The 16,782-nt window shown below is 47.8% G+C and overlaps 1 protein-coding gene and 1 long non-coding RNA gene across 3 annotated transcripts; one reads left to right on the top strand and one right to left on the bottom strand.

The window, feature by feature from the left end:
• Positions 1–1,552: 1,552 nt before the first annotated feature.
• Positions 1,553–5,411, bottom strand: AP5S1 (adaptor related protein complex 5 subunit sigma 1). 2 transcript variants are annotated; one of them, XM_088843972.1, is made up of 4 exons: positions 5,125–5,410; positions 4,564–4,659; positions 3,948–4,124; positions 1,553–2,636 (listed from the first exon to the last, which is right to left on the bottom strand). In XM_088843972.1, the coding sequence occupies exons 3-4, from the start codon at positions 4,118–4,120 to the stop codon at positions 2,210–2,212; spliced, it is 600 nt and encodes a 199-aa protein (XP_088700098.1). In that variant the 5' UTR covers positions 4,121–4,124; positions 4,564–4,659; positions 5,125–5,410; the 3' UTR covers positions 1,553–2,209. The 2 variants fall into 2 exon arrangements, with proteins under 2 accessions (XP_088700098.1, XP_055288190.2); XM_055432215.2 differs by lacking the exon at positions 4,564–4,659 and having other exon boundaries at positions 5,125–5,411.
• Positions 5,412–7,130: 1,719 nt separating this feature from the next.
• Positions 7,131–13,828, top strand: LOC148775411 (uncharacterized). The gene is made up of 3 exons (XR_016039229.1): positions 7,131–7,295; positions 13,121–13,246; positions 13,386–13,828. It is a non-coding gene; the product is annotated as an uncharacterized LOC148775411 (long non-coding RNA).
• The last annotated feature ends 2,954 nt before the right edge of the window (positions 13,829–16,782 follow it).

The following is a 16,782-nucleotide window of genomic DNA, read 5'->3' as shown; positions in this document are numbered from 1 at the left end:
ATATTTTGGCTATGTGATGTGAAAAGCTGACTCATGGGAACGGATGCTGGGAAAGACTTAGGGCAGAAGGGGCAACAGAGGATGAGATGGTTAGATAGCATCATCAACACAACGGAAATGAGTTTGAGCAAACTCCAGGAGACAGTGGAGGACAGAGAAGCCTGGCATGCTGTAGACCATGGGTTCCAAAGAGTCAGACATGACTTAGCAACTAAACAACAACTCATCCTCAAGTTATTTGAAAAATAGGCAGAAAAGTTTCAGGCCAGTCAAGCTTCAGCCCCAAACCAAAGCTGGAGGGGCCTGTTTTTGTGAGAATACAACCACTCCACCAGGACCACCAGCTTGGAGGGGAGGGGCAGGGGTGTCATAATGGGGGCCTCTGAGACATTTCCAGTGGTATAACTTGCCACAGATACATACTGGGATCCCTTTAGGGCTTCCAGGTCAGAACATAATTTGTGGCACCCCAGGGTGGAGAACATGGCTTTGTCCCAACAGTGACGGTGGTAGTGGAAGGCATGGCATGGCTGATGGCCTTGGCTGCACTTGGAAGGGCAAAACTCCAACTACAAATGCTGCCTCCTAAATGAACATTGGTGGGTCCTTCCTGGGTGCCAAAGGGCAACTGACATTTGCTAAACCTGAGACTGGGCCCACACCTGCAGATTGACCACGTCAGAGGGGCCCGTTCTGCCCATGTAAGAAAGCCATACCTCACAGGTCACAAGTAGATCATGAAAATAGATGTAACTGAGGTTTTGTTCAATTGAATCATTTTATTTTGTAATAGGTGTTCATTAAGTTGAGAGATAATGTTCATACTCTTTAAAAAAAAATTATTTATTTGGCTGTGCCGGGTCTTAGCTGTGGCATATGGGATCTAGTTCCCTGACCAAGGATTGAACCCTTAAGAGGACGGAGTCTTAAACACTGGACCACCAAAGAAGACCTCGACTGAATCATTTTAAACCATCACTAGGAACTGCTGAGTAAAGTCTCCCTTACAGCAGCTGGGTAGCCTGCCCCCTAACTTCTTGGGCCTGACCATAGGGCAGGCCCAATGGCTTTTTGTTGGTGTAGAAAGAACAGGGAATTTGCCCTGGGTGCATCTCACAATCAGATGGAAGTGAATTCCAGGCAAACAACCACAGTCCTTCAACACTTAGGTGAGGTCATTCAGAGGCAACTGTTGTGCACTGGCCCCCAGAAGCACTTGATGCACTAAGCCCCCTAACTACTCTTCTTAACACATAATCTGCCTCCCATTCCAGTGCTTTCTGTGATCACCTCCAACATAAACTGCTTGTACCTAATCCTGTCTCAGGCTCTCCTTCTCAGGGATCCACACCAACTCACCACATTGTAATAGACGAAGCAAGTGCTACCATCCAAAGGAGGCATATAAGGAGACAGAGGTGATAAGAAGGTCAAGAGGTGGAGACCTCCCAAGAAGCCTCCTGAGGACACACTTGACCACAAAGGCTCAGACACCCAACTCAGGGTAGTACAGGAGCAGACGTGCATTAATGAAACTCACAGAAACAGAAGGTGAAACCACACTCAGTGCTTTTAATTCAAAATGAAAACAACATCATCAGACCTCTAGCATCCACCTGACACCACCTTCTCTCCCCATAGACTGCTGGTGGGCATGGGCTGGGCTCAAAAGGAGTTACGGAGCCTCTCTACTGAACAACTCACACCTCGGTGAACTGCGGTGGGGCTGGACACCAACAAACAAAATCCTTGATGATGGTGCCTAAGTAGGAGCAAAGGCAGAGGCCAGCTCCCCAACTCTGAAAGTCTCAAGAGACTCCTTTTGCACTGCAATGACTATGGGTTTGGAAGAAGAAAGTGGGCTGAGTTCCAAGTAGCTGTTCCTTACTACCCCAGCACTAGGGACTGGTGGACTGGCTGGCAGGGATAGGGAAAAATGGGGTCAAGGACAAGCAGGGCTGGCCCAGTGCGGAAGTCTGAATAAGTCACAAGGCAGCTCCAGGCACAGGATGTTCTGTGATTCCGCCTCTCTACCCTCTCCCCAGACCCCTTTTCTGCCAGCCTGTCCCATCCATTTGTCCTGGGTGTGGCAGCACCCCAGAGCTGAGAGAAGGCTGGGAAGGAGGAGGCAGATGCCAAACTTTACCGGACTGTGTGTCCCTTTAACACCATCTCCTTGACCTTGTGAGGACTCCCATCCCAGTGTGGGTCAGTGGGACCAGGCAGCACTGAATTCTTTCTCTAGACCCTGGACAAACTGGTCATTGAGGAAGAGCAGCTGACCGTGGGGCAGGAAGCGGGTGAGGATGCCTTCGATGTAGTCAGCCCTCAGCAGGAGGTTGGCACCAGGGACCAGCAGTCGGAGGTGGTCAAGGAGAAGGCGAGCCAGCAATCGAAGCGTGCTCTCTGCCAGCAGCAGGTTCTCGTGAGCATCCAGCACCAGGGCAAAGCCTATGGAGAGCACGCCTAGCCACATCACTGTCCGAGGCTCCTGGAAAGGGTCCCCTGGTGCCAGGCGGAAGGCCCCACACAGGGCCTCATGAAGGGCAACTGGGTCATCTGAGGACTGGGGCTGCAGGTCCACAGCATGCCGGCCACACGCCTGCTGCTGCAGCTGGTACATGGACTCCACCTGCCTGTGGAAAATAGGTGGGTCATGGACTTGTCATCCTCAGGATCACCCCTGGAGTTAGGAGCTCCCATTATCCCCTAACTAGATGTAGAGACTGAGCCCTGGAAAGACTAAGTGCAGTGACCCTGCCCAGGGCCACAGCACAGAAAGCATGAGCCCAGATAGGAATTTAGGCTCCAGCCTCCAAGTCCTGAACCATTTCACTCTATGCAGCCAACAGAAGGCAGGTTCTGAATCCAGCTCCTTGGGCTGGGAAGGGGCATCAGAGGAAAAAGATCCCTCCCCTAACTGATTCACAGAGGCCTCCTCAACATCTTAACAAGAAATGAGAAGTGGAATATAAGCTACATCCAACCCAGGATTTCTGAAAACTTCCCACCATCACCCCATCCTGAAGCCTTCTCCAAATAGAAAAGAAAAACCTTCCACTTGGACATCCAGGCTTTTGAAATCACCCTCTGACCTCTCATGAAATCACCTTTCAATCTTGGCCATGTACAGGCTGCTCTTAAAGACATCTGCTTGGTTTTCTGTGCCACATAAAGGGGAGGAGGTCCAGAGAAACAAAGAGGTAACAAGAGACTGGCCCAGGGTTGCCCCAGAGTGTTAACCCTCCACCTAAAATGCAGAGGGGCCAGGAGACTCTGGCACCTGTTGGTTCAGTCTGGGTCTGGGAAGAAAAGGTCCCCGGCCAGCTACCCCATCTGGAACAGTGTTTCCCAGCTGTATACTCTCTGGATCCCAGGCTTTCAGCAGGCCTTTGCAGATTCCCACAAACTACACTCTCTCTCCTCTTTAGGGATTCATAAAGCTTAAAGGCACACTAAGGGCCCTGAAAGTCCTGCACTCAAAGCATGTTTAATCTGTACTGTTTACACTCAAATCCAAACTCTTTCACTTTCTATACTCTCTATAGCTCATCTGTAACCTTCAAATTCCTTTAACTCTCTATATACTCATCTGTAAGGTGGGAATAATATACTTACCTCAAAATACTGTTTCAAAGATAAAATGAGTTCATATACATGAAATACTCAGAACATAAAATGCTTACTACATACAGGCTAAATAATACTAACTACAAAAAAATTATAGTAAATGCTAAATAACTATAATAAATAATCATGATAATAACATTATTTCTTTAATGCCTTTTCATGTAATACTTGTGAACAACCGGGAAGACTCTTTGAAAGCACTAGTCTAAAAACTTTCTCTCCACTTCTTAGTCCTCCTGTTTCTCTGTGCCCTCCCAGAAAACCTATCATAATCACTGACCAGGAAGCCCTGGGCCGGGGCTGGATGGTGTGGTTACCTGGCCACGGCCAAAATCTGCTCCTTTCGGAGAAGTCTGTCCCTCTCAGCACTGTGTGGCTGTGAGTCATTGGGTGAATTCTCGGCACCGAAGAAGCAGGAGTAGAGCACGCGGCAAAGGCCCTCCTCAGCCTTGGCGGCCCGCAGGGTGTGGATGAGGAAGGCGTGGACCATGGCTCTGGGATGATGATACAGAGAAGTCAGACACTTCGGTGAGATGAGTGTATAACCCCAGCAGGGGAGGCAACCCCAGAAAGCGTTTGGCCTAGCTCCATCTGGAAGGCGGTGTGGCTGGTCACTGGTCCTCCTTAGCCACTCAAGACACATGCCCAGCTCTGGCCAGCACCTCTGCCCATAACAGAGTCTAGTGGCTAAGATAGCCTGGACAACCCCAAAGCCAAATCTACAAACTGCTGGCCAGGAATTTTTAAAACTGTAAGTTATCAGAGTAAAGGGACACTGCGGAGATGCTCCAGACTGAAGAAGGCCAAATACACAGGACAGAGGAATACAACCCTGGCAGATAAATAAGTAGCTTCAATATACACCATTATTAGGATAACTGGAAGCATTTAAATATGGATTACAGGTTAAATAATCGTCTTGATCAATATTACCTGGTTTTGAATGCAGGGGAATGTCCTTGTTTTTAGAAAACACACACTTCAGTACTTCTAAATACACAGGTGAAGGAGCATCATATCTGCAACAAACTGAATTAGACTATTACGTTTACAGTATTCTTTATAAAAAGTTTACAAAAAGAAACTAAAAAGTTTCTTTCAGTCTTGAAATCTGTAAGCCTGAGATCATGTCAAAACAAGGACCATGAAATAGAAATAATGTCTGACTGGCTAAGTGACCAGCTCGGGATTGAAAGGTAGCAGGGATCTGTGACTAAGGGTAAACAGATCGTCAGTTTAAACTTGTTAATAATGAAGGTTCCAGAAGGCGCTTTAAAACCGGAGCCCGAAGACCTGAGCTGACCTCCCATGACTCTCTAGCCACGAGAAGATGACGTCATCAACCTTCGCCACGGGCCTCGCGCAACCCCGAAGCGCAGTGCATCTCGGGGGTTGTAGTTGCTTGCCCCATCTAACCAACTGTGCGGGGTGCGGTGGGGCAGACTGAGTGTGCACCGCAACCCCGGGCCGCTGTCCTCAAGGAGTGGTACTCACCTTTCCTTTCGTGCCTGCAAACTTCTAATAACCGGCCAAGTCCCTCGGGTAAAGGGGCAAAATGGCGGCTGCGCGGCAACTGAGCGCCTGCGCACGCCAGTAGCGGGCGCGCGTCCGAGCGTGACATTCTTAGAGTGGGCGAGGTCTCATTTCCGGAGCTGCGCTCCGAGGGCGGGGTGTGGGCGACCTGCACCGTTTGACAAAGACCCCTAGCCCCGAGTTCATTGTGCGGCCTATGCTGGTCACTCGCTGACTGAGTACGCGAGGCTCCCACTGGTAGTCCTGCACCAGCCGAGCCCCAGGCCATTTTCCCCGGCGGCCGCGAGGGGGCGTAGCGACCTGGCTTGTGGCGCTTCCGGAAGAGGCCGGGTCTGAAGGTGCAGGGCGGCGAGTCTCAAACTGGCCCGCGTGCGTGTGCGTGTGTGTGCGTGTGTGTGCGCGTGTGTGCGCGTGTGCGTGTGCGTGCGTGTGCGTGTGTGTGTGTGTGTGTGCTGAGTCACTCAGTCGTGTCCGGCTCTTTGCGACCCCATGGACTGTAGCCTGCCAGAGTCCTCTGTCCATGGGGATTCTCCAGGCAAGAATACTGGAGTGGGTTGTCATGCCCTCCTCTAGCGGATCTTGGCAACCCAGGGATCGAAACTAGGACTCGTGCGTTGCAGGCGGATTCTTTACCGTCTGAGCCACCAGGGAAGCCCCAGGGAATCTTGGGGGCACCTGTTAAAACTCAGGTTGCTGAGCTTTGGCCCAGAGAATGAAGGCTTGGGGAATAATAAGCACATTTAGGAAGTTGAGGGAGCAGGACTTCTGCGTTGTGTGTTCCTCCGATGTGTTAAGACTAGGGCTTGAGGGGAGGTGGGGGGAAAGACTAGGGCTTGACTTGGAGTGGACCGATTAAAACTGTGGTCCCAATCCTGTTTCCAGCTGTCACTGACAGTTCAGTCATTTTACTGGGCCCCAGTGAAGCCCCATAGGATTTAGTAGACCGATTAATTTTTCCTTTCACACTCCTGCCTCTAACAAACTTCTTCCTTGCCCCCTTTTTGAGGGAGGCTGTATAGGGGACTTCTCTGGTGGTCCAGTGGCCAAGACTCGGTGCCCCTAATGCGGGGGGCTGGGTTCCATCCCTGGTTAGGACTCCACTAGATCTCATGTGCTACAGCTAAGAGTGGACGTGCTGAAGCGTTGGAAGATCCAGTGTGCCACAGCTAAGACCTGGTGCAGCCAAATAAATATATGTTAAAAAACGTGTGTGTGTTTAAGTACTTCCCTATTGGAGTCTAGGCCTAGAAGTGTTTGGGGCCCTGCAAGACTTCCCTGGGCCACGTGCTTGCCCTGGTCTCCCCAGCACCCTACCTCCCCACACATAATCATTTTATTTCTTGCTTCAGCCTATCCAAATGTGCTCTGGGCCTGAGAATCCCACACTGGTTATTCCCTCAGCCTGGCCTGCCCTTTCCTCCCTTTTATTAGCCCTTCAAAAGGTACTCAGACCAAAATTTAGGGGAAGCCTTCCTTCTAGACTGCCCACTAGCAGTCTGCTGTCCCGTTTACACCCACTGTGAGGGTCTGCCTAGGGTGCTGATGTCTCCTGTGGGATACACCCTGGCTGTGATGCCCAGTTTCAGTTACCAGGGCCAAACACAAAGTAGACCTGCAGGCAACCCAAACACCCTCCGTGGTGACTGAAGAAAGAAGGGCAGTGCAGCTCAGGCAGAGAACCTGGTGTGCAGACTGCGCTCCTCTGGTCATAGGACTCAGGCAAAGAGGCAGAGAAGGGAAACTAGAGGAGATGGCCTGGGTGCTGGCCAGAGCATGTGGGCATTCTGGTCACAGATGCAATATGTAAATATTTTTGTATGTGGAGGGGCAATCCCAGAGATAGTGGGGCCTCAGCCAACAGACTGGGATGATGTTGGCTCAGTTCCTGGTCCCTATCACTCTCAGCCAGGACTCATGTCTGCCAGCTGATTACAGCAAAGAGCTGACAGAGGGCACTGTTTGCTGGGGGCCAACTGACATCTGGAACACACTATTCTGGCCCCAGTCCACTCCTCAGGCAGTGAGTCCACTCCAGGTCCCAGGCTAGTGTGAGGTACATGGAGGAGACAGCAGTGAGAAGCTGGCCTGAGCTTCTGGAGGACAGGGGTGACCCAGATGGAGGTGGTGTCAAGGTAAGTATAGCAGGCTCAGATGCCATTTTCAACTTTTGATAGCTTGTGTCACAGGCCAACTTGTGCCCCCGAGGTCAAAGCAAGGTGCTGAGAGAGTGAGGCAGGAAGGGGCCTGGGTCCCCAAAGACACTGCAGAAACTTCTTGCTGAATGAGGAGCACATGTATTTATTTTGTTGAAATGCTGTGTGGGGTTTCTGTTAGATGATGCTGTTGTTCAGTCGCTAAGTTGTGGATGAATCTTTGCAGTCCCATGGACTGCAGCACTCCAGGTTACTCTGTCTTCCACTATCTCCATGAGTTGCTCAAATTCATGTCTATTGAATCAGTGATGCTATCTAACCATCTCATCCTCTGTCATCCCCTTCTCCTCCTGCCTTCAATCTTTCCCAGCATCAGGGTTTTTTTCCAATGAGTCATCTCTTCACATCACGTAGCCAAAGTATTGTAGCTTCAGCTTCAGCATCAGTACTTCCAATGAATATTCAGGACTTATTTCCTTTAGAATTGACTAGTTTGATCTTGCTGTCCAAGGGACTCTCAAGAGTCTTCTCCAACACCACAGTTCGAAAGCACCACTTCTTCGGCACACAGCTTTCTTTGTGGTCCAACTCTCACATCCATACACAACTACTGGAAGAACCATAGCTTTGAACATACAGACCTTTGTTGACAAAACGATGTCTTTGCATTTTAATAGCTGTCTAGATTTGTCCTTTCCTTCCAAGGAGTAAGCATCTTTTAATTTCATAGCTGCAGTCACTGTCTGCAGTGATTTTGGAGCCCAAGAAAATAAAAATCTATCACTGTTTCCACTTTTCCCTTCCTATTTGCCATGAAGTTATAGGACTGGATGCCATGATCTTAGTTTTTTGAATGTTGCATTTCAAACCAGCTTTTTCACTCTCTTTTTTCACTTTCATCAAGAGGCTCTTTAGTTCCTTTTTGCTTTTTGCCGTTAGAATGGTATCATTTGCATACCTGAGGTTTTTGATATTTCTGCTGGCAATCTTGACTCCAGCTTATGATTCATCCAGCCTGGCATTTCGTATGATGTACTCTGCATATAAATTAAATGAGCAGGATGACAATATACAGCCTTGTCATAATACTTTTCCAATTTTGAACCAGTCCATTCTTTGCCATTGTCCTTCTTTGGGATTGGAATAAAAACTTTTTCCAGTCTTATGGCTACTGCTGAGTTTTCCAAATTTGCAGGTATATTGCATGCAGCACTTTAACAGCATCATCTTTTAAGATTTGAAATAACTCAGCTGGAATTCTGTCATCTCTACTAGCTTTGTTTGTTTAATGCTTTCTACCAGTCAATCATAAAGGAAATCAGTCCTGAATATTCATTCATTGGAAGGACTGATGTTGAAGCTGAAGCTCCAATGCTTTGGCCACCTGATGCGAAGAACTGACTCACTGGAAAAGACCCTGATGCTGGGAAAGATTGAAGGCAGGAGAAGGGGATGACAGAGGATGAAATGGTTGGATGGCATCACTGACTCAATGGACATGAGTTTGAGCAAGTTCCAGGAGTTGCTGGTGGACAGGGAAGCCTGGCGTGCTGCAGTCCATGGGGTCATAGAGTCAGACACGACTGAGCGGCTGGACTGAACTGAACTGATTGCTTCTTAGGGCTCACTTGACTTCACACTCCAGGCTATCTGGCTCTAGGTGAGTGACCACACCATTGTGGTTATCCAAGTCATTAAGACCTTTTTGTTCTTATAGTCTGTATATTCTTCTCTATGGTTATGTATATTCTTGCTGCCTCTTCTTAATCTCTTCTGCTTCTGTTAGGTCCTTCCTTACCATTTCTGTCCTTTATCATGCCCATCCTTGCATTAAATGTTGCCTTAGTATCTTCAGTTTTCTTGAAGAGAGCTCTAGTCTTTCCCATTTTATTATTTCCCTCTATTTCTTTGTATTGTTCATTTAAGAAGGCCTTCTTATCTCTCCTTTTCTATTCTCTGAAATTTTGCATTCAGTTTGGTATATCTTTCCCTTTCCCCCTTGCCTTTCACTTCTCTTCTTTCCTCTGCTATTTGTAAATCCTCTTCAGACAACCATTTTGCCTTCTAGTATTCCTTTTCCCTTTGGGTGGTTTTGGTCACTGCCTCCTGTACAATGTTAAGAACTTCCTGTCCATAGTTCTTCAAGCACTCCCTCTACTTGGTCTAATCCCTTGAATCTATTCGTCCCCTCCACTGTATAATCATAAGGAATTAGATTTATGTCATACCTGAATGGCCTAGTGGTTTTCCCTACTTTCTTCCATTTAAGCCTGAATTTTCAATATGGAGCTTATGGTCTGAGTGACTCAGCTCCAGGTCTTGTTTTTGCTGACTGTATAGAGCTGCTCCATCTTCAGCTGCAAAGAACATAATCAGTCTGATTTTGGTGTTCACCATCTGGTGATGTCCATATGTAGAGTCGTCTCCTATATTGTTGGAAGAGAGTGTTTGCAGTGACCAGCATGTTCTCTTGACAAAACTCTATTAGACTTTGCCCTGTTTCATTTTATACTCTAAGGCCAAACTTGCCTATCATTCCAGGTATCTCTTGACTTCCTAGTTTTGCATTCCAATCTCCTATGATGAAAAGGGCATCTTTTTTTGGTGTTAGTTCTAGAGGGTCTTGTAGGTCTTCATAGAACTGTTCAACATCAGCTTCCTCAGCATTAGTGGTTGGGGCAAAGACTTGGATTACTGTGAAGTTGAATGATTTGCATTGGAAACAAACCAAGACCATTCTGTCATTTTTGAGACACCCAAATACTGTATTTTGTACTCTTTTGTTGACTATGAGAGCCACTCCATTTCTTCTAAGGGATTCTTGCCCACAGTGGTAGATATAATGGTCATCTGAATTAAATATGCCTGTTCTCATCCATTTTAGTTATAGCTCACTGAGATGTCAATGTTCAATCTTGGCATCTCTTGCTTGACCACCTCCAATTTACCTTGATTCATGGATCTAACATTCCAGGTTCCTATGCAATACTGTCCTTTACAGCATCAGACTTTCATCACCAGGCACATCCACAACTAAGCATCATTTCCACTTTGGCCCAGCCACTTCTTCCTTTCTGAAGCTGTTAGTAATTGCCGTCTGCTTTTCTCCAGTAGCATATTGGACACCTTCCAATCTAGGGGGCTCATCTTCCAGTATCATATCTTTTTTCCTTTTCATATTGTTTATGGGATTCTTGCAGTAAGAATACTAGAGTGAGTTGCATTTTCCTCCTTTAGTGGACCACATTTTGTCAGAACTCTTCTCTGTAACTCATCCATCTTGGGTTGTCCTGCCTGGCATGGCCTATAGCTTCACTGAGTTATGCAAACCCCTTTACCACAACCGGGCTTCCCTTGTAGCTCAGTCGGTAAAGAATCTGCCTGCAATACAGGAGACCTGGGTTCGATCCCTGGGTTGGGAAGATCCCCTGGAGAAGGAAATGGCCACCAGCTCCAGTATCCTTGCCTGGAAAATCTCACGGACACAGAAGCCTGGTGGGCTGAAGTCCATGGGGTCGCCAAGAGTTGGGCATGACTGAGCGACTAACGCTTACTCACTTACTTACCACAACAAGGCTATGATCTATTAAGCAGTCAATTAGGTACAGCCTAACTCAAATGAGTTAAGTGAGGCAACATGTGAAGTGGACAGAGTAGAGCCTGACACATAGTCAGCACTCAGTAAATGTTGACAAACATGAATGCAGAGGCAGGATAGGAGAAGGGGTCAGAAAGGCCTTGGTTAGTACTGGAAAGCAGGTGGAACCTTCTGGCCTGGAGGCAATTTCAGAAGAAGAAAAGCGAAATAAAATACTACAATTCAGTATCCTGTAATAAACCACAATGTAATAGAATGAAAAAGAATATATATATACACATATGTATATATATAATATACATAACTGGATCATTTTGCTGTATACTAGAAACTAACACAACATTGTAAATCAATTATAAAAAAACCGAAATAAAGTACTATACAAAAAATTAGAGGAACTTGAAGGAAGCAGCTGGCTGGATTTGAGGCCTCACTCACCTGCCTAGCAGCGACCAGGGGCTACGCTTTCCCATCATTTCCCTTCCCCCTATTCTGGCTGTGGGCAGAGATGCCTATTACCCTGATCCCCAGCTCACTGTTCCCAATGGCCCTCCGAGTTGGGGGGTTTGCCTGAAGCCCCTTCCCCACATTCCCACTCTCCATTGCTCTCTGCCTCCTTCTGGGTGAGGCCTGCCCCACAGTGGCAGGCAGCCTTGTGTTTTCCCCTTTCCATCTGCCTTGATGCCCACCACCAGGATGCACCTGTTGACTGATACTCAATTTGGACAGCAGTCTCCATTCCCCACTCACCCAAGCCACTGCAGGGTCCTGAAACACTGATGGGCAGCCTGCTTCTCCCAGACACCAGGACCAACCCTCAGGTTCTGCTTACTTCCGGGGACAGAGGAAACCCACCCCCAAGACAGCTGGAAATACTTACTGATGATCTTTACGAACCCTGAGACCTCAGGCCAGACCAGTTGAGCCATCACCTACATCTGGATGAGGGGAGGGCAATTCCATGGAACCTGCCAGCCCCAGGAAGTAGATATTTTTAATGTCTGAGATTTTTTTAATGTTTGATAAGAATCCCTGATGACTCAGACAGTAAAGAATCTGTCTGAAATATGGGAAACCTGGGTTTGATCCCTGGGTCGAGGAGATCCCCTGGAGAAGGGAATGGCAATCCATTCCAGTATTCTTGCCTGGAGAACTCCATGGACAGAGGAGCCTGGCAGGCTACAGTCCATGGGGTTACAAAAAGTTGGACACGACTTAGCGACTACATTTTCACTTTCAAGAATTTTTAGCTGTTTCTCAAATTGTAGAGGAGGAAACTAAGAGGAAGAGATTTACTGAGAGTTCAGGTAGGCTGAGATTGAGTGGATATGGTTGCCCTGGAATAAAGACCAAAGTAAGGCAAGCCGTATACTTCTATCCCCCTTCACCTCCCTGGGCCATCTCAGAGATGACTTGCCCTTTGTGGGTCACCAGACAGCTCCCTCTTCCTCTGTACCAATTCCCATCCACAGCCTCCTAAGTGCTTCTCTGGTGTAGTAAGACAACAGTCTCCTACACAGAGCATCTGAGCTTTTCCTTTGTAATCCACCACCTAAGGGCATGTCTGTGTGCAGAAAAGGCTCAAACCCTCAAGTTGACCCCTTTCTTTTAATTAAATGTTTTTAGGATTATCCTTTTTACCCATCTGGTCTTGTAATCCCCATGTTGGCTCTAAGTAATAGCAGCCATAGCAGACTCTTGTATGGCACTTGGTGTAGGCAGGCCCTGTTCTCAGTGCTTTAGATACACCAACTCATTTGATGCAATTCACAAGCCTTTGATGGAGGGGCTTTACTATCTCCATTTTGCAGATGAGGAAATTGAGGCACTGAGATCAAGAAACTTTCCTGATACTACACACGTACTGAGTGAGGTGTCCTTGTCCATAAATTTCAGTGTGTTTCATGCCCTCCCCATGTGTCCCCTTCTCCCCCACCCCCTCAGGGTCACCACAGAGACTGTCATCCCCCCACCTCCAACTCCTAGAGGCCATAACCCCAGCCCTGCTTACCTGCAATAATCTAACCCTGGGAGCTCCCTTCCCACCCCATTTGTATAACCTCCTTCCCTGGTATTCCCAACCCCAACCCAGAAGGACCCTTCCAGAACCCTCCCCTCAGGGAGCCGCAGGCCCCATGTTTGGCTGGACTCCAGGAGGACTAGGCAGTCTGTGATTTGTCCTTTCAAAAGGCTGCTCTTCCTGCAGGGCTGAGAGCCAGGAGGCCCCACGAGGCAGCTCAGACCCAGCCACGTGAGGCCCTTTCCCTTCCCGCTGACCCAGGCCCAGATGACTCAGAGCCTGGCAGCTGCGGTCACCACCCTTCCCCGGAGTGTGAGTGCTGGTGTGGGCACGGTGGGGGAGGAGGCAATCCTAGCAGCACTGCTTGGCATCCACACAAACTCCTGTGTGGGTTGGGTGGGAATGCTTCTTAGCTTCTGTCTCATAACCAACTGTCTCTTTTGAACAATAGGCTTAGTAACTTCATATGATCCAACATTCTCTCAAGGCATGAATTTCAAGGCTGCAGAACAGCAACTTCTCCATCATTGCTCAACTTCCCTCTCCTGATTGTTTCCAGATTCCACATGGCTACAGACCTTCTTGTCTAAACATCCTTCTTTTCTGTACCAACAGTTTTATTGCTTCTGGAAAGTAGGGTGCTTGTGTGTTCAATCCCATGGATAAAGACTTCTAAAAAATCATTAAGTTTTTTAGATGGCTGTGAGCTGTGGTCACTGGATGGACTCAAGCCAGTGACCTACAAGCCAGTGACCTAAAGAGTCACTTTAACTTTTTAAAGAATCTGACTTGAGAAAAAATTAAGACTAAGATTAGTATTTCAACATAGGAGAGTCAGAAAACAGGCTGAAATTCCTGCTACTGCCATACCACAGCATGTAGGTGCATGCAGCACTGGACAGTGAACAGAGCTCTTTGCTATAAACAATCACATTTTCTGGTTAAGAGAGAAATGAAACTTTACCAATCCTAATGAAAATATGGAGCAACAAAACTCTCAGACACAGCTGGTGGGAGCTAAGTTGGTATAGCAACCTTGGAGAACTATGTGGAAAATACACACGCTATGATCCAACAGTTCCACCCCTGGTATAGTTCCATCACATTTTGAAATAGTCTCAAATAATCTAAGGGCAGAATGAAAATGTTCTATATCTTAATTGTGGTGGCAGTTACCAAACTATATTCATCAAAACTCACAGAAATATATACACAAAAGAGTGAATCTTTGCTTTAATTTTTAAAAGATTTAAAGACTAGGGAGGGACTTCCCTGGTGGTCCAGTGACTGAGTCCATGTTCCCAATGCAGGGGCCCACGTTCAATCCCTGGTCAGGAAACTGGATCTCACAAGCCACAACTAAGACCCGGTGCAGCCAAATAAGTAAACAAATAAACGCCAGGAAATTCCCTGGCATCCAGTGATTAGGACTCCACTCTTTCACTTCCATGGCTCAGGTTCAATTCCTGGTTGGGTAACTAAGATCCTGCAAGATGCATGGCAAGCCCCCAACCCCCCAAAATTTAAAGGCCAGAAGAAAAAAAGTAGAACGAACAATTCAATTTAGGAATATATCCATATAGTGAGAATAAACTATTGGTAAAAGAAACAGGATGGACCTCGAATCATTATGCTGAATGAAAACAGTCAGACACAAAAGTGTATGAAGCTCAAGAATGGGTAAAACTGATTGACTGCAATCGAGGTCAGCTAGTGGTGACTCCAGAGTGTGGGTAACTGGGAGAGAGGAGGAGGAAACCTTCTGGGGTGCTAGACAGGTCGACATGTTGAGCTGTGTGGTACCTTCTCACATCTGTGCCCTGTTTAAGATATGTACCTTTGACGAAATGTCAGTCTTTCCCCAATTTAAAAAGAAAACATTTTTAAAATTGTCATTGCAAATGACAAGTAGCAAGCAAATCCAATGATCCCCAGCCCCCTGACTCTGTCAGGCCTAGCACAGGTTCCTGTGTGACTCTTACACCATGTGAGTAGGCTGCATGTGGCTGCTCCCAGGCTCCTAGCCAGAGGTGGGAATTCCTGCCCTGACTTGGCAGAAGCAAAACAACCTTTAAAACTGGCTGACAGCCCAGGATTTTAAACCACTTCCTTGCCTGATCCAGCCCTCTTTTTGATCATCCAGGAATAAAGTTATAGCTTCTCTTCCTGGTAGGGACTGCAGCACCTCTGCCCTATCCTCTGAAATTCCCAGGACTGGGAGGTCTTGGCCCAACCCAATTGGAGAGGTGAACCCTAGCATCCTCTCTACCGGGCCCAGGCACCAAGGCCTTCTCTCAGGGAAGATTCTTGTCCTCACTTAATCAAGGTCCCTTCCTCGTTTCCCCTGCAAAATGAGCTAAATGTGTGACCTGGTGTGCTTAGGAGACACTAGGTAAAAGTGTTTGGGGCAGACAGTGATCACAACTGACTATGATGGGTTATGAGTAGGGCAGAGGTGGCCACAGCTGTCAGCACCTAGCTCAGTCTGGGTGGTGTTGACACTCAGCCCTCATTGCTTTCTCCTCCCCATGTGATCTGATCCACATGGCCAGGGTGGTAAGAGGACTCTTAGAGCAGAAGCCAGGCAGCCTAGCCCCACCTTCTTGCCTCTTGCAGAGGTGGGTAGGTGAAGAGTGAGAGAGTCCTGGGCAGCTAGAATATCTACTCTGCTTGTATCTGCTGTGTGACCTGGGGCAGATGAGTGCCCTTTGAGTATCCATGGGCCTTCCTCCCCATAAAACCAGACCACTTGAGCACGCAGGGCAGTGTAGGCAAATCTCAGAACTGTGCCCAGGGCTCTCCCTCTCCTCTTTCCTCTTTCTCAGGGGTCTGCACAAGTATTTTTTCTTTTCTGGGGCAAATCCCCTCATCCAGATAAGGCTGGCTTGGAGCCAGCTGCCTGCTCAGTGGAGGGGGCTTCTGGGCTACACTTTTTGAGTATAAGCCCAGCACCCCCCCACCCCCAATATCATCCCTCCTACCTATTGTGCCCTTGCAGCAGGCTCAAGACCAAGATTGAAGACCAAGGAGCTTAAGAAACTTGGGGTCGGGGGGACAAGCTAGAGATAGGGTAAGTGTCCTTTAGACTCAGCCTAGGACTCCCAAGTCCCTTTTTATTGCTCTGGCAAGAAACAGGCTGTTTTCCCACCTGCAGAGTGGAGCAAATAATCACGGCAAGGTAGAAGAACTTTAAAAAAAGTGGGAATGACACTTGACATGTGTGAGCACTCTGTATCAGGCAGTGTCTTAGTTATACATTTGCAAAGGAGCCCCTACCATCATAGCTCATGTTTGGGCTTGTGTTGGGGAGAGTTAATTTGCTGTGGTATTCCAAGGGGATTTCCTGACACATCCAGGTTTCTGGTTCTCCCAGATCGGCCCTTTCCCACTCTTTTACCTCGACCTTGGCACCATGAAGTTAAAAGACGCTTGCTCCTTGGAAGGAAAGTTATGACCAACCTTGATAGTATATTAAAAAGCAGAGACATTACTTTGCCAACCAAGGTCCGTCTAGTCAAGGCAATGGTTTTTCCCGTGGTCATGTACGGATGTGAGAGTTGGACTGTGAAGAAAGCTGATCGCCGAAGAATCGATGCTTTTGAGCTGTGGTGTTGGAGAAGACTCTTGAGAGTCCCTTATACTGCAAGGAGATCCAACCAGTCCATTGTAAAGGAGATCAATCCTGGATGTTCATTGGAGGGACTGATGCTAAAGCTGAAACTGCAATACTTTGGCCACCTCATGCGACGAGTTGACTCACTGGAAAAGACTCTGATGCTGGGAAAGGTTGGGGGCGGGAGGAGAAGGGGACGACGGAGAATGAGATGGCTGGATGGCATCACCGACTC

This window comes from Moschus berezovskii, chromosome 15 (assembly GCF_049115385.1).
Source record: "Moschus berezovskii isolate FMDL1 chromosome 15, NW_MosBer_1.0, whole genome shotgun sequence".
NCBI lineage: Eukaryota > Metazoa > Chordata > Mammalia > Artiodactyla > Moschidae > Moschus > Moschus berezovskii.
Note: the sequence above shows the minus strand (reverse complement) of the source record. Positions and strands in the feature narration are given on the sequence as shown.

Bases quoted from the DNA above. Each gene is read 5' to 3' on its own strand.
- AP5S1 (XM_055432215.2), bottom strand. From the start codon at position 4,120: ATGGTCCACGCCTTCCTCATCCACACCCTGCGGGCCGCCAAGGCTGAG. The intron at 2,637-3,947 runs GTAACCACACCA...TATTTTCCACAG, and splicing joins CAGATTTTGGCCGTGGCCAG to GCAGGTGGAGTCCATGTACC.